At 45.1% G+C, this 19,074-nt stretch overlaps 1 protein-coding gene across 1 annotated transcript in view; it reads left to right on the top strand.

Annotated features, from left to right (window-relative positions):
• LOC146193190 (uncharacterized) overlaps positions 1–13,726 on the top strand; it is a 58,402-nt gene extending 44,676 nt beyond the window's left edge. The window contains exons 4-5 of the mRNA XM_084600496.1: positions 10,282–10,329; positions 13,655–13,726. Of these exons, the coding sequence (XP_084456622.1) occupies positions 10,282–10,329; positions 13,655–13,726 (120 nt within the window). The remainder of the gene's footprint in view (positions 1–10,281; positions 10,330–13,654) is intronic.
• Positions 13,727–19,074: the final 5,348 nt, after the last annotated feature.

Below are 19,074 nucleotides of genomic sequence, written 5' to 3' on the forward strand. Positions count from 1 at the left end.
ATAAAACAACAGACAAAGAGTCATTTGTTGTTACCTAAACACTACACGTATCCGCACCCGGTTATGGTGAAACTCAATGTTCCCCTAGTCAGGATCGATGGGCGCAATCTTTGTAAGGCGAGAGGGACCCATACTCGGTGAACTTACTGCGCAGCTCGTACCATGAGCTCCAGCTCCTGCTCGTTGAGCTAGGTGAAGAGGGTTTCGGACGCATGATCTCCATGAGACCATGAGGCGGCAGCACCCGCTCCCTGACCTGCGTATCAGTGGAAAAAAGTTGTGCAAAAAAGCTGATTGTCGCTCTCGCATGTTCAAGCGAAAAATAGATGACGATGTTTAACAGTATTTACAAAGCACAAAAAATAAATACATATGCTTAACTCGCAGATCTCAGGCACTATCCGAAAAACGAGCGATCACTGCACTTATGTGCACAAACTAAAACTGCACGGTATATACAGTCGCTCGCACGTATACTGTTCTGCCACTGATTCTGCATGCGTGTTTAATTGGGGACTAACCAGCGCGCGGATTCGTATGCACAGATTTCAACAAACTGTCAATAGCCCAGCCTCATTGCAGATTTGTGCTACTCGGAGCTGCCCATAAACATGCGGCACTCGTTATTTATACGTGATGTGGTTTATGGAGCTCTTAATTGCGCTTTTTATGTACTTCGCTGTGCTTTCTTTTCGCGGACGGTGAGTCGTCCTGTTTTCGTCTAATTCGTGATACTGCGTCCCAGTGATCGGAAGTGCTCTTCGTTCTTGTTGTATCATCCATTTTCTTCGTTATGCTTGTCGTATTCTGGGCTCAATACACGCGGTGGCTGTTGGTCGCATTCAGCACAAGCTTTTATAGGCCAGCGATATGCACTAGGTTCGAGTGTCGTATCGATTTTCTATCGCTTAAGGAAAGCTGATAAACAGAAATTAAGAATATCGAGTACGATGTTATTAAATCAATTTTTGTTTTATTTACAACACCGTCTGCCTTATTGCAAGATAGCAGTATAGGCAACCAAAGTAGATCAAACATAAAACGCGTATACACATATTATTCACGGATAGCAAATATGGCATAAAAACACGGGCATGCAAAAAGAGACAAATTCGGCATGGTAAAATAACGTGTCGAAACACGCCGTCATCAATGGCGGGTCCAACATGACAATGCAGTAAACCCTGATTGCATGACAAAATTGTCGAGGATAGAGCTTTCTTATCAAGAGCATTAGCAGGTACGTCTGTTGCGACGCTATACAGCGCATCTCCCAAAAGCTTTCCCTGTGATCAAAATAAAAATATGGGTTGTGCGCCTGAAATGCTACGACACAAGTGATTGCCTTATCTGATTGAAAGCAAATCTATTTGGCTATGTCATTGGACAGACGTACTTGGTTAGTGCGCATGAATCACAAGCTAGCCGATTCTAACCAACTGTGCTTTCTTCCCGAAGCAAAGATTTACCACTGCCATTTTATTCCACAGCGTATATTGTTCTTACTCAGCTTAATTTCTAAATACCTTTCATTAGGCTCCACGTTTCTGCCCTACATTTAGCACGCATATGTGCTAGCCCCGAATACATGTATCAAGCACAAATTACGCGTACATACGTATATTCCTGCTGCTGCTTGATGTTTTATTTTTCTCCTTTCTAGACAAAATGCAAATTTGAAACATTTCTTTGCGCATTGGCCTTTAAATGCTTAATTTCCTGCGCTATTATTAGGCGCTGGTGTTAATCAGAATGTTCATTTGGGCAAGTTGGTAGACGTTCATAATTGTAAAACAGCGCAAACAACGGTGGACAAGAACGAGAAAGACACGAGACGAGCGCTGACTCTCAACTAAGTTTTCAATGCCAACACTTGGCGCCCTTGAGTGTCGCACGTGTATCTGCCTTTTGGTTTGGTTTTATCGACTTCAGTCTGACGTAGAATGTACTGTCTTTCCTTTAAAGGAAAGACAAGACAAGTTAAAAGACGAAGACAGGCGCCAAGTTTTGGCATTAAACACTTAGTTGAGAGTCAGCGCTCGTCCCGTGTCTTGTTCTTGTGTACGGTTGTTCGCGCTGTTTTACAATTACGAATGCTGATGTTAATGCTATCCATTTTGATTACCTATGTTAACAGATAATGTAACCATAAGTGCGCTTTTGCTTAAAACTTGGACGCAGTATGCCTTTCGTGCGGAAAATCAAGAGCAAGGCTCTGGCCAGTGGTAGTTGACAGCTGACATGGCCGAGCACTGATTGACCACGTGACATGGAAGCTTCTCGTGTGAAATGGGAGGGTGAGGTCAGTATCCTGGCTTTCAGGGCGCTTGGATCCTGGATCATACCTGTTGAAAACCTTTGCTTTAAAATTAACCCTTCTTTGTTTGCATTTATATGTGTGTATGAATTGTCGCGCCATCTAGAGGGTGTAAACAGAAGCTTCTTGCAATTGTCGTCATCGTCTCTTGGAGAGAGAGAGAGAAAACTTTATTTGGCAGCGATTTAGATGGTTTTTGCCTTGGGCTGCATTCAACTGTTCCAGATGGCCGGCAGTGCAGATCTGTCAGCGACCTCTTGCGCTCTTGCCGTGGCCCGGAACTGGACGTCTGCGTACCGGCTGGCGAGAACAGCTTCCCAGTGTTCCAGCGAGGGAGATGGTACTAGATCTGCCGGAGGCGGATCCTCCGCGCAGTCCCAGATTATACGGTCTAAGGTGGCAGTCTCGCCACACAGTTGGCAGTAGGATTTACTATGTCCAGAAAGATTTTGGCATACGTTCAGGGGTTTGGTGGCGACCGCGTTTGCAGCCTCCGCCACGTGGTAGCCTGGTCTCGGCTGAGCGAAGCGTGCGGAAGAGGCAGGCTCACCCTGAGCTCTTTGTAATAAGTGGCAATGGCCTGGTACTTATCCAGTGACTCACCCCGTCGGGCACCCGCGTCCGAGATCCCCTCACCAGCTCGGCTGACAAAACCTTGAGCATATTGGTGGAGCGGCCTCGTTCCTCGGAACGCCCGAGTGAGCCGGGACCCATACGAGATCTACTACGTTCCTATCTCTTGACAACGCGCTAAGAATTTTTATTGGAGTGGCGGAGATACGACCCCTGACGAAGTTGTGAAGGGCCGTTTTGGTATCACTGAAGATGATGCTGGTTCCGTTTTGAACAATTCCCACGGCTATTGCAGCCTCTTCTGCCTCTCTACTCGGCCTGTGTCTCTTGGAAAATACTTTTTTTTTTCTTCTGTTCTACCTTTATGAAAACTACGGCACTGTTAAATCCAAGATTTTTGCCGCTGTGAGTCTTCAACAAATCGTATTTTCCAGGTTATGGCGCATTTGTCAACAATCAGAAAGTTTGCAATTTAGACGCAGTTTCCTTTAATGGCCGCGGGCGCCGCCACTATTTGTATACACCGAATTTTGACCAATCAAAACCGCCCTATGGGAAGTTTCGCAACTGCTGGTATTAGAGATCTATGATTTGTGCAGCTTGGTTAGAGCGGGAATTTGTATCCTTGTCGAACGGTCTTTAGAATAATTTAGCATCTTGCGACTATATTTTGACCGATATGTGTGAGATTAATAGAAACACACGTTAAAAGATTTCTGGTTAAAGTAAAACTGTACTGGATTTAAAATGCGAAGTATTTTGAGGGGTAAAATGAGAAGGCTTGTATTTTATGCATGCAAAATATTTCGGCACTTGCGTTTCAATATTTCGGCACTTGCGGCGCAATTAGCGAGCGATTAAAACCAAGATGGCTTTCAGGCTTCTCAGTGCCGCACAGTGCTACGTCGTTAACGGTGTTGTGCATCTCCTGCATAAAAACTCTCGAAGGAATAAAAACTCAGGTACCGAAAGCAATGCATTGGAAGCGTTGTTAGGCGGTATCCGATAACTCACCGCAGAGTATATGGGCGGAGGCAACGGAAATGAGAAGTGTTACCGCTCTTGACATCGTCACCAAGCTTCTTCGCGGTTCTTCGACGTTGTGAGGAGAAGCCTAAATTTTAATCAACTGCGTTATTATTTCGAATGCTAGCGCAAAAACAACTTTACAGCACACCTACAGTTTATACAGATTGGAATAAATTATGATTCTCAAAAACTGACGCAGTTCTCCTTCAAACGAGAAGGAAAGTACGCGAATTGTGCTTCAAATAATATCGCATCAAGAGTTCCCTAAGGCTGTGCACTTGAGTCATTACGTTTTTTTTTTTTTGTTTTTTTTTTTAGTATACATACATGATTTTTAAAGCAGCACTTCGTCTTAACACTGCTCTTCACGCCAATGACAGCGTTTTGTATGAAGATATTATCACCTCCATTATTCGTTTTCAAAGCTTTCTATGTGCTGCAGTTGGTGGCAGATGAATGTTAAAGTTTACAGAACGATCCTTATGTCTTTCTCTAACAGATGCTCTAAGTCAAATTTCAGTTTTAGATATGATGTCTGCAATGTAAATGATGTGTCTGAGTATGAATGTCTTATTGTCCTTTTCATGCAGAACATGTTATGGTCAAATCACTTTAGGTAGATATCGAATAAAGCAGGTAAAAATGAGGCTTTCTGCTAGAACCTCAACTCATTCTCCAAAAGACATGAAGGTATTAATCTATAAATCAATAATATAACCTGTTTCAGATTTTGCTTCTGCAGTCTGCAGTCCGAATAAGTAGTCTGAGACTATTAAGTTGGAGGCTGTCGAGAAAAAAAAATAAAAATGAAGCTGCGCATTTTATTGCTTTATAGGTTGTCGTTATGACTGCTACTTTTCACCCTCTTCAGAACTTTCTTCTGTGAACCTAACCTCGCTTCTGCAAGTCCGTGCATCGAATAATTAACAGTTTTGCACCATACAGTAAACATTTCTGTTAGGCTGTCATCCGATTTTTGCAACTTCCTCCCCGAAGAATCAGCAAGAAGGCATCACGAACTTAATTTCGTGCATTTCTCGGCATGTACAAGCACGTTGAAATTCAGCGTTTTTCCATGAACCATCGAAATGTGGAATTTTACCTGAAAACATTGGCCCCTAATATTTTATTAACTGGGCCACAGCCATAGAAAATTTGTGTGTACTCGTGTATCGAATCTAAATTAAAAAAAAAAAATATTCCGGTCACTTTTTTTTTCTCTATACTTTGGCCCTTGTTTTCGCTTTGTTCTCCGTGCATTATTGCTTGTAGACGTTCGCATTATTCTGACGTATTTGTTATGCACGCTATCATGTTAAATACCGCCACCTCTTATCTAATGTACTATTCCCCAACTCCTGTCATAGCGCTCAAATGTACAGCAGTATATGTAAATAAGTAAGGATGTAATTAATCAAGATCTGTGTGGGGAGGAGGCAAAGGGGAGCCATTAATGATGTCGCGTTGCATTCTTGGAGGCGGAGCTTAATTGTCCCTCAATATTTTTTCAGTCCCGTGTTCATTATTTTATGACAAAACTCGCATAACCAGAAGCATTGCAATAGAAGGGGGGGGGGGGGGGGGGGGGGGGGTGAGAGCGGATACACAGTAAAAAATGCATAAGGTATGACCTCTCTGCTCCTAGCAGAGTTAGTTTATAAGGTCCAAGAAAGAGAAATAAAAGGCAAATTACATAGGCATGCACATCGTCAACGTCAAAAATTTGGGAGTGGGTGATGTCAGAGTGTTAATATGACTCCCGTTTGCCGACTCTTCTACGAACCTTGTTCTCACTTATGCACTTCGTAACAACCATAGGTAATTACTATTCCCTTTGTCTGGTCCTAGTATCTCGTTCTTTCTTCCCTATCTCTTTTTTTCTCCACTTTCTTGTTCCTCTCCCACCTTCCTCCTTTTCTTCATGGTGCGGTTCAGATGTCTAACGAAGAGTGAAGCAGATACTGCAACTCCTTTTCCCTAGAAAAATAGAAACAATTGCGTCACCGCTGTGGCGCAGTGGTTAAAATGCCCGACTACTGCACCGGAGTACCCCAGGTTCGAACCCGAACGCCGGCGGCTGCGTTTCGATGAAGGCGAAACGGAAAGGCGTCCGTTTTCAGTGCGATCTCAGTGCCCGTTAAAGATACCCAATGGGTCGAATTACTCGGTAGCCCTGAAAGTCGAGTAGCCGTTACCGCACCCAATCACACTTTCTTCTCCGCCTGAAGCAAGTAAACAGAATTGTTTTGTTTCCATTGTGCTGCCTTTCATTCAAAGTGACATTTGTTTTTACATTAATAGAATAATTGCTTGAACCTGAAGCCTATAAAAAATACTGGGAATAAGGAATGGGTCACCAGAATTCTGCTTGTAATGCAGTAGGAAATAACAAGATAGAGAACTGGTTTCTTATTTTATTTCATACACTGTCTGTCGCCGGAAAATTCGTGGCCTGGGCCACCGCATTCTTTAGATCAGTGCCTAAGTCTGCATTAACGGACAACGGGTATGTGATTGTCGCGTATATCATATGTAGCGTTGTCTTCCTTACTTAAGATCAGACGTTAAAAATGCTGAATAGTATGTTATGACAGATGCTAGTGTTGAGATTTACTCATTGATTTGACGTCACTGCAGTCATTATGTCGGATCATCACTTTGTGTGGGTATGTGTATGTCGTGGAAATAAATGAGTCACAATGACTGTCAGTATCTTGGCAAACGTGGCCCGGTGAGATGGAGGGTAAGATCTGATCCATTGCACCGACTTGCAACAGTGTTGGTGAGACGAATTTGAGCTTTAGGCGGAAGCTGCTCAAATTTGTGGTTTTGTTTTTGCCATGTCTGTTTATAACGACAAGTATATGACCGTTTCTCACTGGTCGTCAGCACGATGCAATAAGGAAATGTTTATCTACCAAGCTGTCGCCGAAGGGGGCTGCACCATTACAAAATGTTTTTTCAAGCCACGATTAATAGTGTTTCTCGGCCGGTAAAAACCAGCGACCGGAACTTAGCCACAATGGCAGAGCACTCTGTTATCAGTCGTACAACAGCTGGCTGAAACGTTGAGCCTGTAAACAAACCTGTTCTCTCTCCCACTAAAGGTGTGTCGTGTTCATGATTAAAACTGCGCGAAAAAAACACGGACAAACACGGAAAAAAGCGCGGCCGGCTGGTGTGCAATGCCTATTTCAAACGAAAGGCCACCCACTCGTGTTTTAACCCTACAAACGGACCACCCTGTACCTGCGTGGACTATAAAGCAGCTTGTCCGACTATATCCAAGGGCCTCGGTGGTTGCGATTCTCATCTCAAATGTACTGCCGGTAGCTCCCTCAAAATTGGGCCATGACGTGTTGTCTAATGACGTCACGCAAAACCGTGACAAAAATAATAAAAACGCCCTGGTGGCTCATTGGTTAAAACGCTTGGCTACTGAACCTGAGTACTCGGGTTTGAATCCGACTTGTTCGAATTCGCTTCAATAACTTTTGGTGTTAAATCAATGGAGGAAACCAACAAACAAACAGGAAAGATGGGACAAAATTCTTGTTCGGTGGAGGTGTGCATGTAAGCGCTTTGGTACAAAAAAATTACAAGGCTTCAACGCTACTGAACCAAATATTGAGCGAAAGCATTAGCTGCGGGTGACCGAGCGTTCTTCTCTCTTTCTTTTCCTCAGCCCACATATAAAGCCCCGCTTTAACCAACCCATATGAACGTGCCTTAGTGTCCTATGGGGTAACGTGAATGCCAGGGTCTTAGCAGGCTGATTCTGACATAACCATCCCATGCGAAACGAGAGACCCAAGTTGGCAGCTCCAGCCAGCCCGTGTGTCACGTGGGGTGTGACGTCACACCGTCACGTGGGTAAGATGTAACTTCGGCCGGGTCTCGCGAAGGCTTGAAAGTGCGAGTAGTATTGCTTTCGCAATAAAACACTATATTGGTTCCTTACAATCTCCAGCCGAATGCCACATCTCGTATGGGTTTTTTACATATGAGTGAGCTTGTTTTATCGAAGCAGCAATTCCAATGCGTCGTTATCACTTTGCTATGGATAACTTGACTGGAAAGCGCTAATTTGGGGTATTCTCGTTTTTTGTCTTTTAAGTTCCGGGCGACGTTTTTTTTTTTTTTATGCAAAGACGCGTATCCCAGTTATTTTTTAATCACTTCTAGATAACTCTTTGTGCCTGCCCCCCCCCCCCCCCCCAAACCCTGATGGAAAAAAAAAGAGACATAAGAGGTAAACAAGGCAGGTGCAGCGATGACATTCTTTTATAAAAGCTACGTAAATCCCTAGCCAACGTAGACATTAGTTTTAGTCACGGTCTTGCTACCGCAGCAAATTTTCAGTCTCCGCTTTTAGTCCAGTTGTGTGCCACCTCACATACGTTTCCTTCTCAGCCTATCATGCAAGCGAATAGCTGGTGGTCATTTTATTAAATTGCATGCCACGTCTTTTTATTGGTCTTAATTTTTTATTAGGTATCTTTTAACGCCATTTGTTATTTAGTCCACGATGTTCGTTCTTTCTCTCAGCGACACATTTACAGTTTGAATTTCCAAAGGCTGTCACGTTGTCAGGAATCGAATTTCAGAGCTTTTCTATAGCCCCCAGACAGTATCCCACTTGCGGGACAGACTACTTAATAATTCAAGCATCATGCATTAAAGGGTTATCAATAAGCGGTCGTGGAGAACACAGTAGTGCTTGCGAAGTGCATTCTGCGAGATTATTTCAACCTCGTAAGTGCCGGCGTTCGGTATCGTTGTACTACGTAACATTTCGCGCGAACACTGGAGAGATTTCACATAGGACACTAGTTTTAGTGCAGATTCCAATCATGCGCACAAAAAGAAAGAATCGAGTGGTTTCGGCACCGGCAGGCATAAATTGAAGTATTGACTCGACTAGGCCGACTAGGCAGAGCTCCGTCAAAAGCAACCGATGGTCTCAAAGCACGTTTTAAACAACGTATGCTTACTGCGTCAGTGAACTGAAATAGTACATTGAAAAAGAAACCAAAAACGCAACAATAAACGAATACTAAACGTACATCTTGCTCAGTCGAACAGAGAAATTCCGAGTAATTTCCGAATGGTCGAAGGAAAACCAGGGCCCGCTTGCACAAAACAATCTTAAGACTGTCTTAGCTAAGTCCAGACTTAACTGAAGTCTAAAGAATAGGCCACTAGCATGGCCGCTTAAGACTGGAGTTAAGACTGGGCTTCAGTCCTGACTTGAATAAGTCGCTTGTATGATTACGACTCTAGTGCTGTCTTGGTTAAGACACAAGGACGCCAGGTGTCTAAGTAGAGAAATTAGGAAAATACAGGGATGCGCTGGCACTGTCCCTGCTGTAAGATGTACACATTCCGTCAATTTTGCGTTGTGTAAAATCCGTGCCATTGCTTTTTGCGGCTTAAGATTGTGTTACGAGGAAAAATGCCCCAAGTGGTTGCTGAGGCCGTTCTGGGAAGCCACTCTGGTGAACATGAACCCGAAGCGTTCGACGTTCGGAACACGAGCCGTCTCAAATAAGCGTGGTCTTTCTAAAGACACCCTTTAAGTCTGGACTTAGCTCGGACTTTATCGTGCAAGCCGGCCCAGGATTTGTTTTGCGCCTGCATGCTTGGCTCTTTGGCGCCGCGATATTTATTCGGGATGCCCTATAGGAGCACTCGCGAAGCTTGCACCTTGCGAGATTAAAGAGAACCGCGCCCAGCAAGCTGCGCGTCTCCTCAATGGCTCCTTTATTTGAGATCAAAGCGCCAAGGCTAGCACTGATGCGATTCGAGCGTTCGCAGAAAGTATCGCCCTAACCGGGCGCAGATCGCTGGGAGCCGAGGACAAAGAATTCGTTCTCGATGGCGCTGATAAAGCACGAATTGCGGGAGGGATTCGATATCAAAAAAAAAAAAAAAAAGAAAACGAAAAAGAAGGAAGAAAAAAAAAAGGGGGGGGGGGGGGGAGGGGGGGGCGTTGTTTACGCGCTCAATTCGCGTAAATGCAGGCCGCGAGCGAGCGCGAATGACGCACGGAGAGCCCGCCGCGCACTAGCGTAGCTGGAAATCTATTTCTGAAAGCTGCGATGGCTTGCCTGTGTCGCATTCGCCAGCCACTCGCTGTCCCTGTTCAGTATTTGTATTTGCTTCTTCTGCTGCGGCTTGCCTGCCCCGAATTTCGTTTCTTTCTTCGACATTTGTTCCTTATTTGCCGTCAGTCGAGATGACGGATGATTCCAGTCTGGCTTGAGCGCGCCAGAAAAAATATGAAGCGGATCAGTCGAAAACGGGAAAGACGCTGTCCGTTTCTTTTTTTTTGCCTGCCTGTTCTTCCTTCCTCCTCACAGTTCGTTTCACCGGCATCCCCCGACATGGTCGTCATCGTGCGGAACAGGGTGAGCTTCCCCGCGTCAAAAGGCGGGGGCGATGTTGACGTATTTATGAAAGGCGGGCAGTTATTAAGCCAGACAGATGGACGCAATCGTGGCCAAATTGCTGAGGGACTGCCACTATGGCGTTTCGGCGACTTCCGTTCGTTTGCTCAGGGAATAAAAAGGTGCAGTTGCATGTTGTGCGATAGGTGAGGTAAGAGAACGTTCAAACCTCACAGAAGGCTCGAAAAAAGAAAAGTCAGTATTCTGACCCGAGATGAGATTGTTATTTCCCCACGGTTGTTCACCGAAGAGAACCATTTATATAGTAAAAGTGTACATAAAACTATTCGTAGCGGCAGGTGTTAGGAACAAGGCTCATCAGCAGTTCAGAAAAAAAAGAGGAAACCGTGTTACATTCATTAGGTTCTTTATGTTTGGCCGGCTTTCACAATGGAAGGAGTGGCAGCGTACTGGTTCGGGTTGCATCTTTGGAAAGCGCGGGTTATTCTACGAGACCGGAAATCATTCCTTTGCATACAAGGTACTCGTATATTTAGCCATCAAATACTCATGTAGCTGCAATACCAATACTTTCATCGGATGCATCACGCGTGTACTGCAGCAGGCAGGGCAGCATATTGGGGTGACTATAGATGATGCAGCTGGGTCTTCCGGCAGCTACAGCGCAGATCAATCTTGGGCCGCTCGGCAGATGTCGGTTGGATGAGCGCCGGTGATCGGCTAGCGGTGCTCAGTTTCCTTGGGTCTGTCGGCGCTCTCTTCAAAGATGGCCCTCCTCCTATGCGTCTTCAGCGTCCATCGTTAAGTACGCGGCTCGACAGAATGCAGGAGCCCGGCAGCCAGCACTTCTTCATTGCCTTTCCATCATAGAAACTCCGTACATATAGACCAGCAGTTTTCGCACAGTGTTCAGAGGCCCAACCGAATTCTTTTGAGGGCAGCTAGTCCCATGATCTGGACGGCATAATGCAATCGACTCATATGATGAGCTGAACCACAGCACACGACGTGGACAATAAAGTATCAAATTAAGACTTAGTTTGCCTTTTTCAAGAACTACAAATGATTGAAAACGCGGCACACCCAAGCTTAATTCCGCGACAATTTATCTGCCACATTATGGGCTGTTATTGTAGGCATAGCACGTGCCTATCGCATTTTCGGTTAATCAGGAAAGGTAAAGTATCAGAGTAATTAAAAGGATCCTCATTAGGCTGTCTCGCTAGGAGTGAGTGAGTAACGACTTTATTTATCCAACCTTTCCCACTACCTGCTTTCATGTCCGGTTGCATTGCAATTCGGTTTCTTTCCCACCCTTTCCCATACTAACGGGACCTGGGTGGACTGGCTTGGGGCTGAGGGTGAATCGCCTGCTCGTCCAGCAGCCATCGATTTATTAGGCGTCCAAGTGTTGCGTTTAAATTAAGTCTTCTACTACCACTACTACTATCCCACAGGGGTAAGGGGCAGTGGTGGAAGTAGAGAGATTCTACGCTAGATAAGCTACCTTCTGAACCTAATCCAGGATCTGGTCCTGAAGACAGGTGCTGGCCTGCACAGGGCAGTCTTCCCCATTGCTCATTTAAACAAATATTACGGAATTTTAGAGGGGTGTGGCGAGCGCTGCCCCACGTGATGGGGTCAAGGTTGGCTCTCGGCCGACCATAAATGACAAGTTGGAGAGTGATAGATAGCTCGGTGAATGAGGCGGCGTAAGGCAGGAGTGGGAAATGTGCGAGTCTGAAGCTGGTTCCATAGAATCTCGCGATAATTAAAGGTTTTAGGGTGTGCCGTTGGATATATAAGACGGCTGAGGCGATAATGGTGACATATGTGATGAAAAGAGAGGAGGGGGTCTCGCGCAGTAAGCGGAGCCACGTTGCCGATGGACAGTGAAACCGAGACCTCGGGTGCAGACGTGAACCACCTCGTTACCGTCTAGACCCGCATGTGCGGGGGTAAATGGAAGGATAGACCATGGGCAGCAACAGGGAGACCATGGGCAGGCATAAACCTTACAACTTCGCCATCGTCGTTGTACACACCTTCACTTCCAACCACTTGCTATATGCATCAACTGCTAAAACGAACAGTTTTCCTTCCTTCTCTGCGAAATCGAGATGAACCCTTTCCTAAGGGTGTTCGCACACTTTCCAAATAGCCAAAGGTGCTGGTTATGCTGCAGGTTGAACCATTTGACAAATGCTGCAAGTTAGAACCGTTTGTTCAAGCGCTTCGTCGATACCTGGCCACCACACCACTGACCTTGCGACCATTTTCATCTTCACGATTCCAAGGTGCTGCTAGTGCAGAAATTTTAGTACAACACTGCGCAAACACTCCTGAACGATTACTCTGTTTGTCCAGATAATGCAGCCCGCTTCAATGGAAAGTTAGAAACGTCGAACCCAGAAAGGCTGCAGGTCCTGAGAAACAAATTTTGGCCAACTTTGCCATATCACGTTGCGAACCACCGTTAGCAGCCTATCGCGAGTTGTTTCGCGTTTAATGTCTTTTGCTGCCAAAGGAAGCTCGTCAAGTGTAGAAAAATAAAAAAATGTCTTCTGTGTACTCTGACTTTACTGGCAAAAAAGTCGAGATAAGGCATCGGCATGGCCAATTTCTGTACCGGGCTTGTACGCTATTTTATAGTTGTAGCTCTCGAAGAACACAAACCAACGGTGCACCCTATCAGTTGCCACAGCACTGCTTTTTTCTTTTCGGGTCGAAGAGTACGGTTAGTGGTTGATGGTCTGTCAACAGCGAGAGTGTTTTATAATAGAGGTAGTTATGAAAACTTTTCACACCAAAAACAATGCTCAAAGCTTCTTTTTCAATTTGGCCATAATTGCTTTCTGCAGGTGACAGTGACCGGGATGCAAATGCAATTGGTTTATCTTTTCCGTTGACGACGTGCGACAGTACAACACCAAGACCATATTCGGACGCGTCACATGTTAGCTGTATTTCTTTTTGACATCGTACAACTCCAGAGCATGCTCGTTAGTCAGCATCTCTTTAGTAGTCATAAAAACGGTATCGCATTGACGCGACCAGTGCCATGCAGTGTCTTTGCGCAACAAGTTATGCAGGAGTTCGAGAACTTTAGCCAGATTAGGCAAGACTTTTGAATAAAAATTAATCAAGCCCAAAAAGGCCTTTAGCTGGGTCACGCGTTTCCAGGTTTTCGGGCATTCTTTATGGCTGCCACTTTATCAGCTGTGGGATGTAATCCATCTCTGTCAATTTCATGGCCCAGATATCGTATTCGTTGCTGGAACAGCTTGCATTTCGCAGTGTTGACCCTTATGCCATGTTCTCTTAGGCGTATGAGTACCTGCTCCAGTCGGTCATGGCACTGATTTTGATCTTTGCCCGCAATGACAATATCATCTAGGTAGCAGGCTGTGCCAGTCAGTCCGTGTAGGACTTTGTCCATAAGAGTTTGAAACACTCCTGGTGCGCAGGCTACGGCGTATGGCAAGCGTCGAAACCGATACTGGCCGAGGCGTGTTTTGACAGTGAGGAGTTCTTGGGCTCGCTCGTCTAATTCCAGTTGCAAGTACACTTTAGTCAAATAATAAAAAAAACGGACTCGCCTTGTAACGTTACAAAAATGTCCTCTGGTGGAGGGAGCGGGTACTGGTCAACCTCAATTGCAGGATTTACCGCGACTCGGTAATCACCACACAGCCAAAGCTGCTCACCATTTTGATTAGGAACAATCACCAATGGTGTCGCCCAAGCACTGTGGCTCACCTTATATATGACTCCAGCTTTTTCCAAATTAGCCAATTCCTGCACGAGCCGTTCTCGCCGCGCGTATACGATACTGGTCGCGCCTTACAAAATACGGGGGCGCGTTCTCCTTAACTACAATGCTCGTCTTGATCCCTTGTATCGCTCCGTAGAGGCTCGACACCGCAATATTTCTGTCATTGTCATCAAGGACATTTATTTCGTCAGTGGCTGCACACTCATCTCTTCATTCCACCGGATTTTGATTTTACACAGCCAGTACTGGCCAAACAATGTAGGCATTCTGGCGCCTTTCGTCTATTTAGCAATTATTAGGGGCAAGTGAAAACACTGATCGTAGTACTTCACTTCTGCATCCATAATCCTCTTGACGTCTGCTGGCCTGAGCTCATTGTCTAGAAAGTGCTTCGCACACTCTGCCTTCGCCATTACGGAAACCGCTGCTGCTGTGTCTAACTCCATGGGTACGTTTTCATCATTGAGCCGTACACTGACTACAAAGGCAGGACTGATCGCACGGTTGTCGGTGTGGCAAAAGGTAAGTTCACTGTCCGACGATTCCTGCTCTAGCTGATGTACAACTCTAGTTTTGCACAGTTTAGCAACATGGCCTTTTTTTTTTTTTTACATTTAAAACAAACACTGTTCAAGAACGGACAACTTACAGCCACCTACCTCATCGATGACAATTCGATTTAGTCCTTTGAGTCGTAGCCTTCGTTTTTGGCATGTCGGAGGCATCACAGCTGTACATCACTTAGGAGACCGGTCTCGCCATCGACGACTTGCTCTGCCAGAGGACATCACTGCCGATTGAAGAGTGCTCCCCGCTGGTTTCCGAAATCATTGCCACTGTGTAGCGGCGCTGCAAACACGGTCCCAGGTGAGCTCGGTGTCGACCATGGCCAACAGCCGGCAACGTATCGCCTCCAAGTGTAGGCCAGCAATCAGGCTGTCCCGAAGGGCTTGCTCCAGGAAGCTGCCGAAGTCGCATGAGGCTGCCGCTTGCTTGAGCTTCACCACGAATTCCGCGACACATTCTTGAGGTCCTTGCTTCCTTCGATTAAAATATATTTCGCTCACCACGGACCGCTTCGGAGTGTAATGCATCTGCGAAGCCGATAAGACTTCCTCGTAAGTTGATTTGCTGGGTGAGTTTGGAAAAAGCAGGCCTCGGAGCATCACATACGCCTTTTCTCCTATGGGGCAGAGAAACAGATGCAGTTTTTTTTTTTCCCGGCTACTTCATTCCCCGTGAAGTACAACTCGAAGCGCTCGATGAAGACGTCCAAGTTTCCACTGTCAGGATCAAACTCCGGTAGCTTGCTTACTGCAGATGCCATCTCGGACATTTCGTTCGTGTTATCCCATCCTCGTCGCCAGTTTGTTGCATCCACAGTGTGCAGGTGTAGGCTTGAAGAAACGGCTTTATTCACAGTGCTGTATACTGGCAGCTCTCGAGTATTGGACATGCAATCAGGATGTTATTGACAGTAAGCACTTCTCCTCATTTTTCACACATAGGTTTATCTTGTTTAATTAGTAAAACGTTATGCGTGAGATGTGTGTGCCCAATATGCAGATGGCATACTGTAACTTCCATGAAGCTTTCCTGATGAGTGCTTGTTTTTCATTTTTCTATTATGGGCTTTACGAGGTGCAATTTATTACTTTCTTGGTTATTCCATATAAATTGCCATATATTCTTTTGTTTTTGATGAGTTACTTTATGCAATCTTTATAAGGCATGTTTACTTTCTCTATTTTTTTCCTGCCTGCTTGAGCGGCACGCACGTCCGCTCTCTCATTTCCTTCATTTCCATGTGTCTTGGAACCCAGCAGACTATTATATTATGTCCTTGGGTTGAGATCTTAGTTATATTGTGTATTACGTTGCCGAGTAAGGGCATGACTGCATTTCTAGAGTTTAGAGCGGTGAATACACTCAGTGAATCTGTATAGATAACACTGTTCTCAATGTTCTCGAGCACAATTTCGCTACAGCTACGAGAACAGCATAACACTCAGCTGTAAAAATTGAGGCACATTGATGAAGTCGAATTATTTTTTTTTTTCAAATCTGCGATCCACTAAAGCGCAGCCATCGTGAGGCAGTGTTTAATCCGTCCGTGTAAAACTCTGTTCATTTGCTGTATTTCTCTTTTCGTGTGCGATATTCTTGCGAGATATGTTCTGTAGTGGTTTCACTTTTTCGGAACTGTGTAAGAGTGAGGTCACAGACTGTTGAAAATTTGTACCATGGAGCCAGGGTCCTATTTTCTTAAGCGACATCAGGCAAGGCCTCCAGAAGGTTGCAACCAACCTTCTCGACACCTTCAGGTGTCCAGAATATGGAGCTCAGGGCATATGTCTTCAAGTCGCATTATCAATGGTTCTGTTGTTTGAGGATTATTTGTGAATATTGTTTGAGAGGGGAGAGTTGTGAAAACCGGATAACAGAGGTGTTTTTCCGTGTTGTTACTTTGAGAACATAAGCGCATTTGATTGCAGTTCGTCTGTCTTCCAGTGGAGGCTCGTTCCTTTCCAAATAAAGGCCATTTATTGGGGATGTTCTGTACGCCCCGCATGCACGGCGAAGGCCTAAGTTATGTACCGGGTGTGAGCGTATAACAGAGCGGTATATGTGTAGAAGACACGCCTTGTCGGATCCCCAATGTTTCTTCGAAAGAAACTTCATTATGTTAAGAGATTTGGAGGCTTTCTTTTTCAGTGTGTTTGTGTGGGGTAGAAATGCAAGTTTTTTGTCGAACGTAATGCCTAGAAATTTGTGTTCAGTTTTCACCGGTAATTCTTTTTTATTAAAGTGGAGGACAGGATTGTTCTGAAGACCTCGCTTGAGCGAAAACATAACTGCTACAGTCTTCTGTTGGGAGAACTGAAATTCATTTTTGTCGGCCCATTTCGCTAGTTTATTAATTGTTATTTGTATTTGGCTCTCACGTGGTGACATGTTTGAGGATGTGCAGACTATCTGAAGATCATCTACATAGAGTGAAAACATAATGGCATTTGGGATTTCTCTGCACATGCAATTTATTTTTACAATGAAAAAGGTTGTGCTTATAATGCACCCCTGTGGCGCCCCGTTCTCCTGAACAAAGCTTGTAGACAGGGGGCACCGAGGCGGACTTGGTAAGAACGGCGTGAGAGACAGTCATTTAAGGCATTTAGCATTTGGCCTCGGATGCCTAGATCTGCTAAATCCTGTAGGATCTCGCACCTCCAAGTTGTATTGTGTGCTTTCTTTAGATCGGAGAAACGTGCGAGGCACTGCTGTCTATGTATATTGGAAAGCTGTGTAGGCAGCGTGCACGGGCAACAAAATGACCCAATTTTGGGCTCAGGTAGCAAGCTTTCCCAAGGAAAACTAGTAGTGCATAGCGACTTCGATTATAGTCACAGCCTTCGCCATATACTACTTGCTATCAGCTTAGATAACCGACCAGAAAGCTTTTCTGATAATGCTGTCATTCTGTATAGGCAAATAAAAAAGGCGCATAATCACTCAGAACAAATTGTTGGCCTTGTACACATGCAATAGCTTGCTGCAGGCCGCCGCACAGACGTGTGGGGCTTGGAATCTGGCAGCAGGTGCACGACCCCCATCTTTCTTTTTTTCTTTTTTTTTTTGCAAGGTGGCAGCGCCATTAACACAACGGTCTATGGCAAGGAAACAGAACGCATGGTCCCAAAATACAAAGAGCGGTGATCGGAAGGTTATTGAGAGAGATCGTTAGCAATCGGAACAGGAGAGAGTGATTGAAATTACTGCAGGTGGGTTTTGTGTTGCTAATGGCCGTGATGACTAAATGAGCCCAATCTCACCGGGACGTTCTGAAGAGCAATGGCAAAGCTGTTGGCATCATTAACTAGCACCTGCGCAGAGAGAAAGATACCCTTTTAGAGGTGCATCATTGGGAATGCCATTTATATATATATATATATATATATATATATATATATATATATATATATATATATATATATATATATATATATATATATATATATATATATATATATATATGGTGCTGGTGAACACTCCCAAGATTCGTATACAGACAACATTAACACCCAAGAAAGTAGCAGGTGGGACAGCGGCCGATGTAACTCAGTTGGAAGAGCACCGGACGCGATATTTGGAAGTCGTGGGTTCGGTTCCCACCATCGGCACGTTGTTTTTCCTTCTACTTTGTGTTTATTTATCTTTCCCCTAAATAGATTACATTACTAATTTATGTGATTACCGAAGTAAACATTAAAAAAAAAAGACAGTACAATCCCCAATCTTTCCTTGGCCTCGCCGACTGCTGGATTCTTTCCTTCACACACACACACACACACACACACACACACACACACACACACACACACACACACACACACACACACACACACACACACACACACACACACACACACACACACACACACACACACACACACACACACACACACACACACACACACACACACACACACACACACACACACACACACACACACACACACACACACACACACACACACACACACACACACACACACACACACACACACACACACACACACACACACACACACACACACACACACACACACACACACACACACACACACACACACACACACACACACACACACACACACACACACACACACACACACACACACACACACACACACACACACACACACACACACACACACACACACACACACACACACACACACACACACACACACACACACACACACACACACACACACACACACACACACACACACACACACACACACACACACACACACACACACACACACACACACACACACACACACACACACACACACACACACACACACACACACACACACACACACACACACACACACACACACACACACACACACACACACACACACACACACACACACACACACACACACACACACACACACACA

This window comes from Amblyomma maculatum, chromosome 4 (genome assembly GCF_055883805.1).
Source record: "Amblyomma maculatum isolate TAMU_Amacu chromosome 4, ASM5588380v1, whole genome shotgun sequence".
NCBI classification, from domain to species: domain Eukaryota; kingdom Metazoa; phylum Arthropoda; class Arachnida; order Ixodida; family Ixodidae; genus Amblyomma; species Amblyomma maculatum.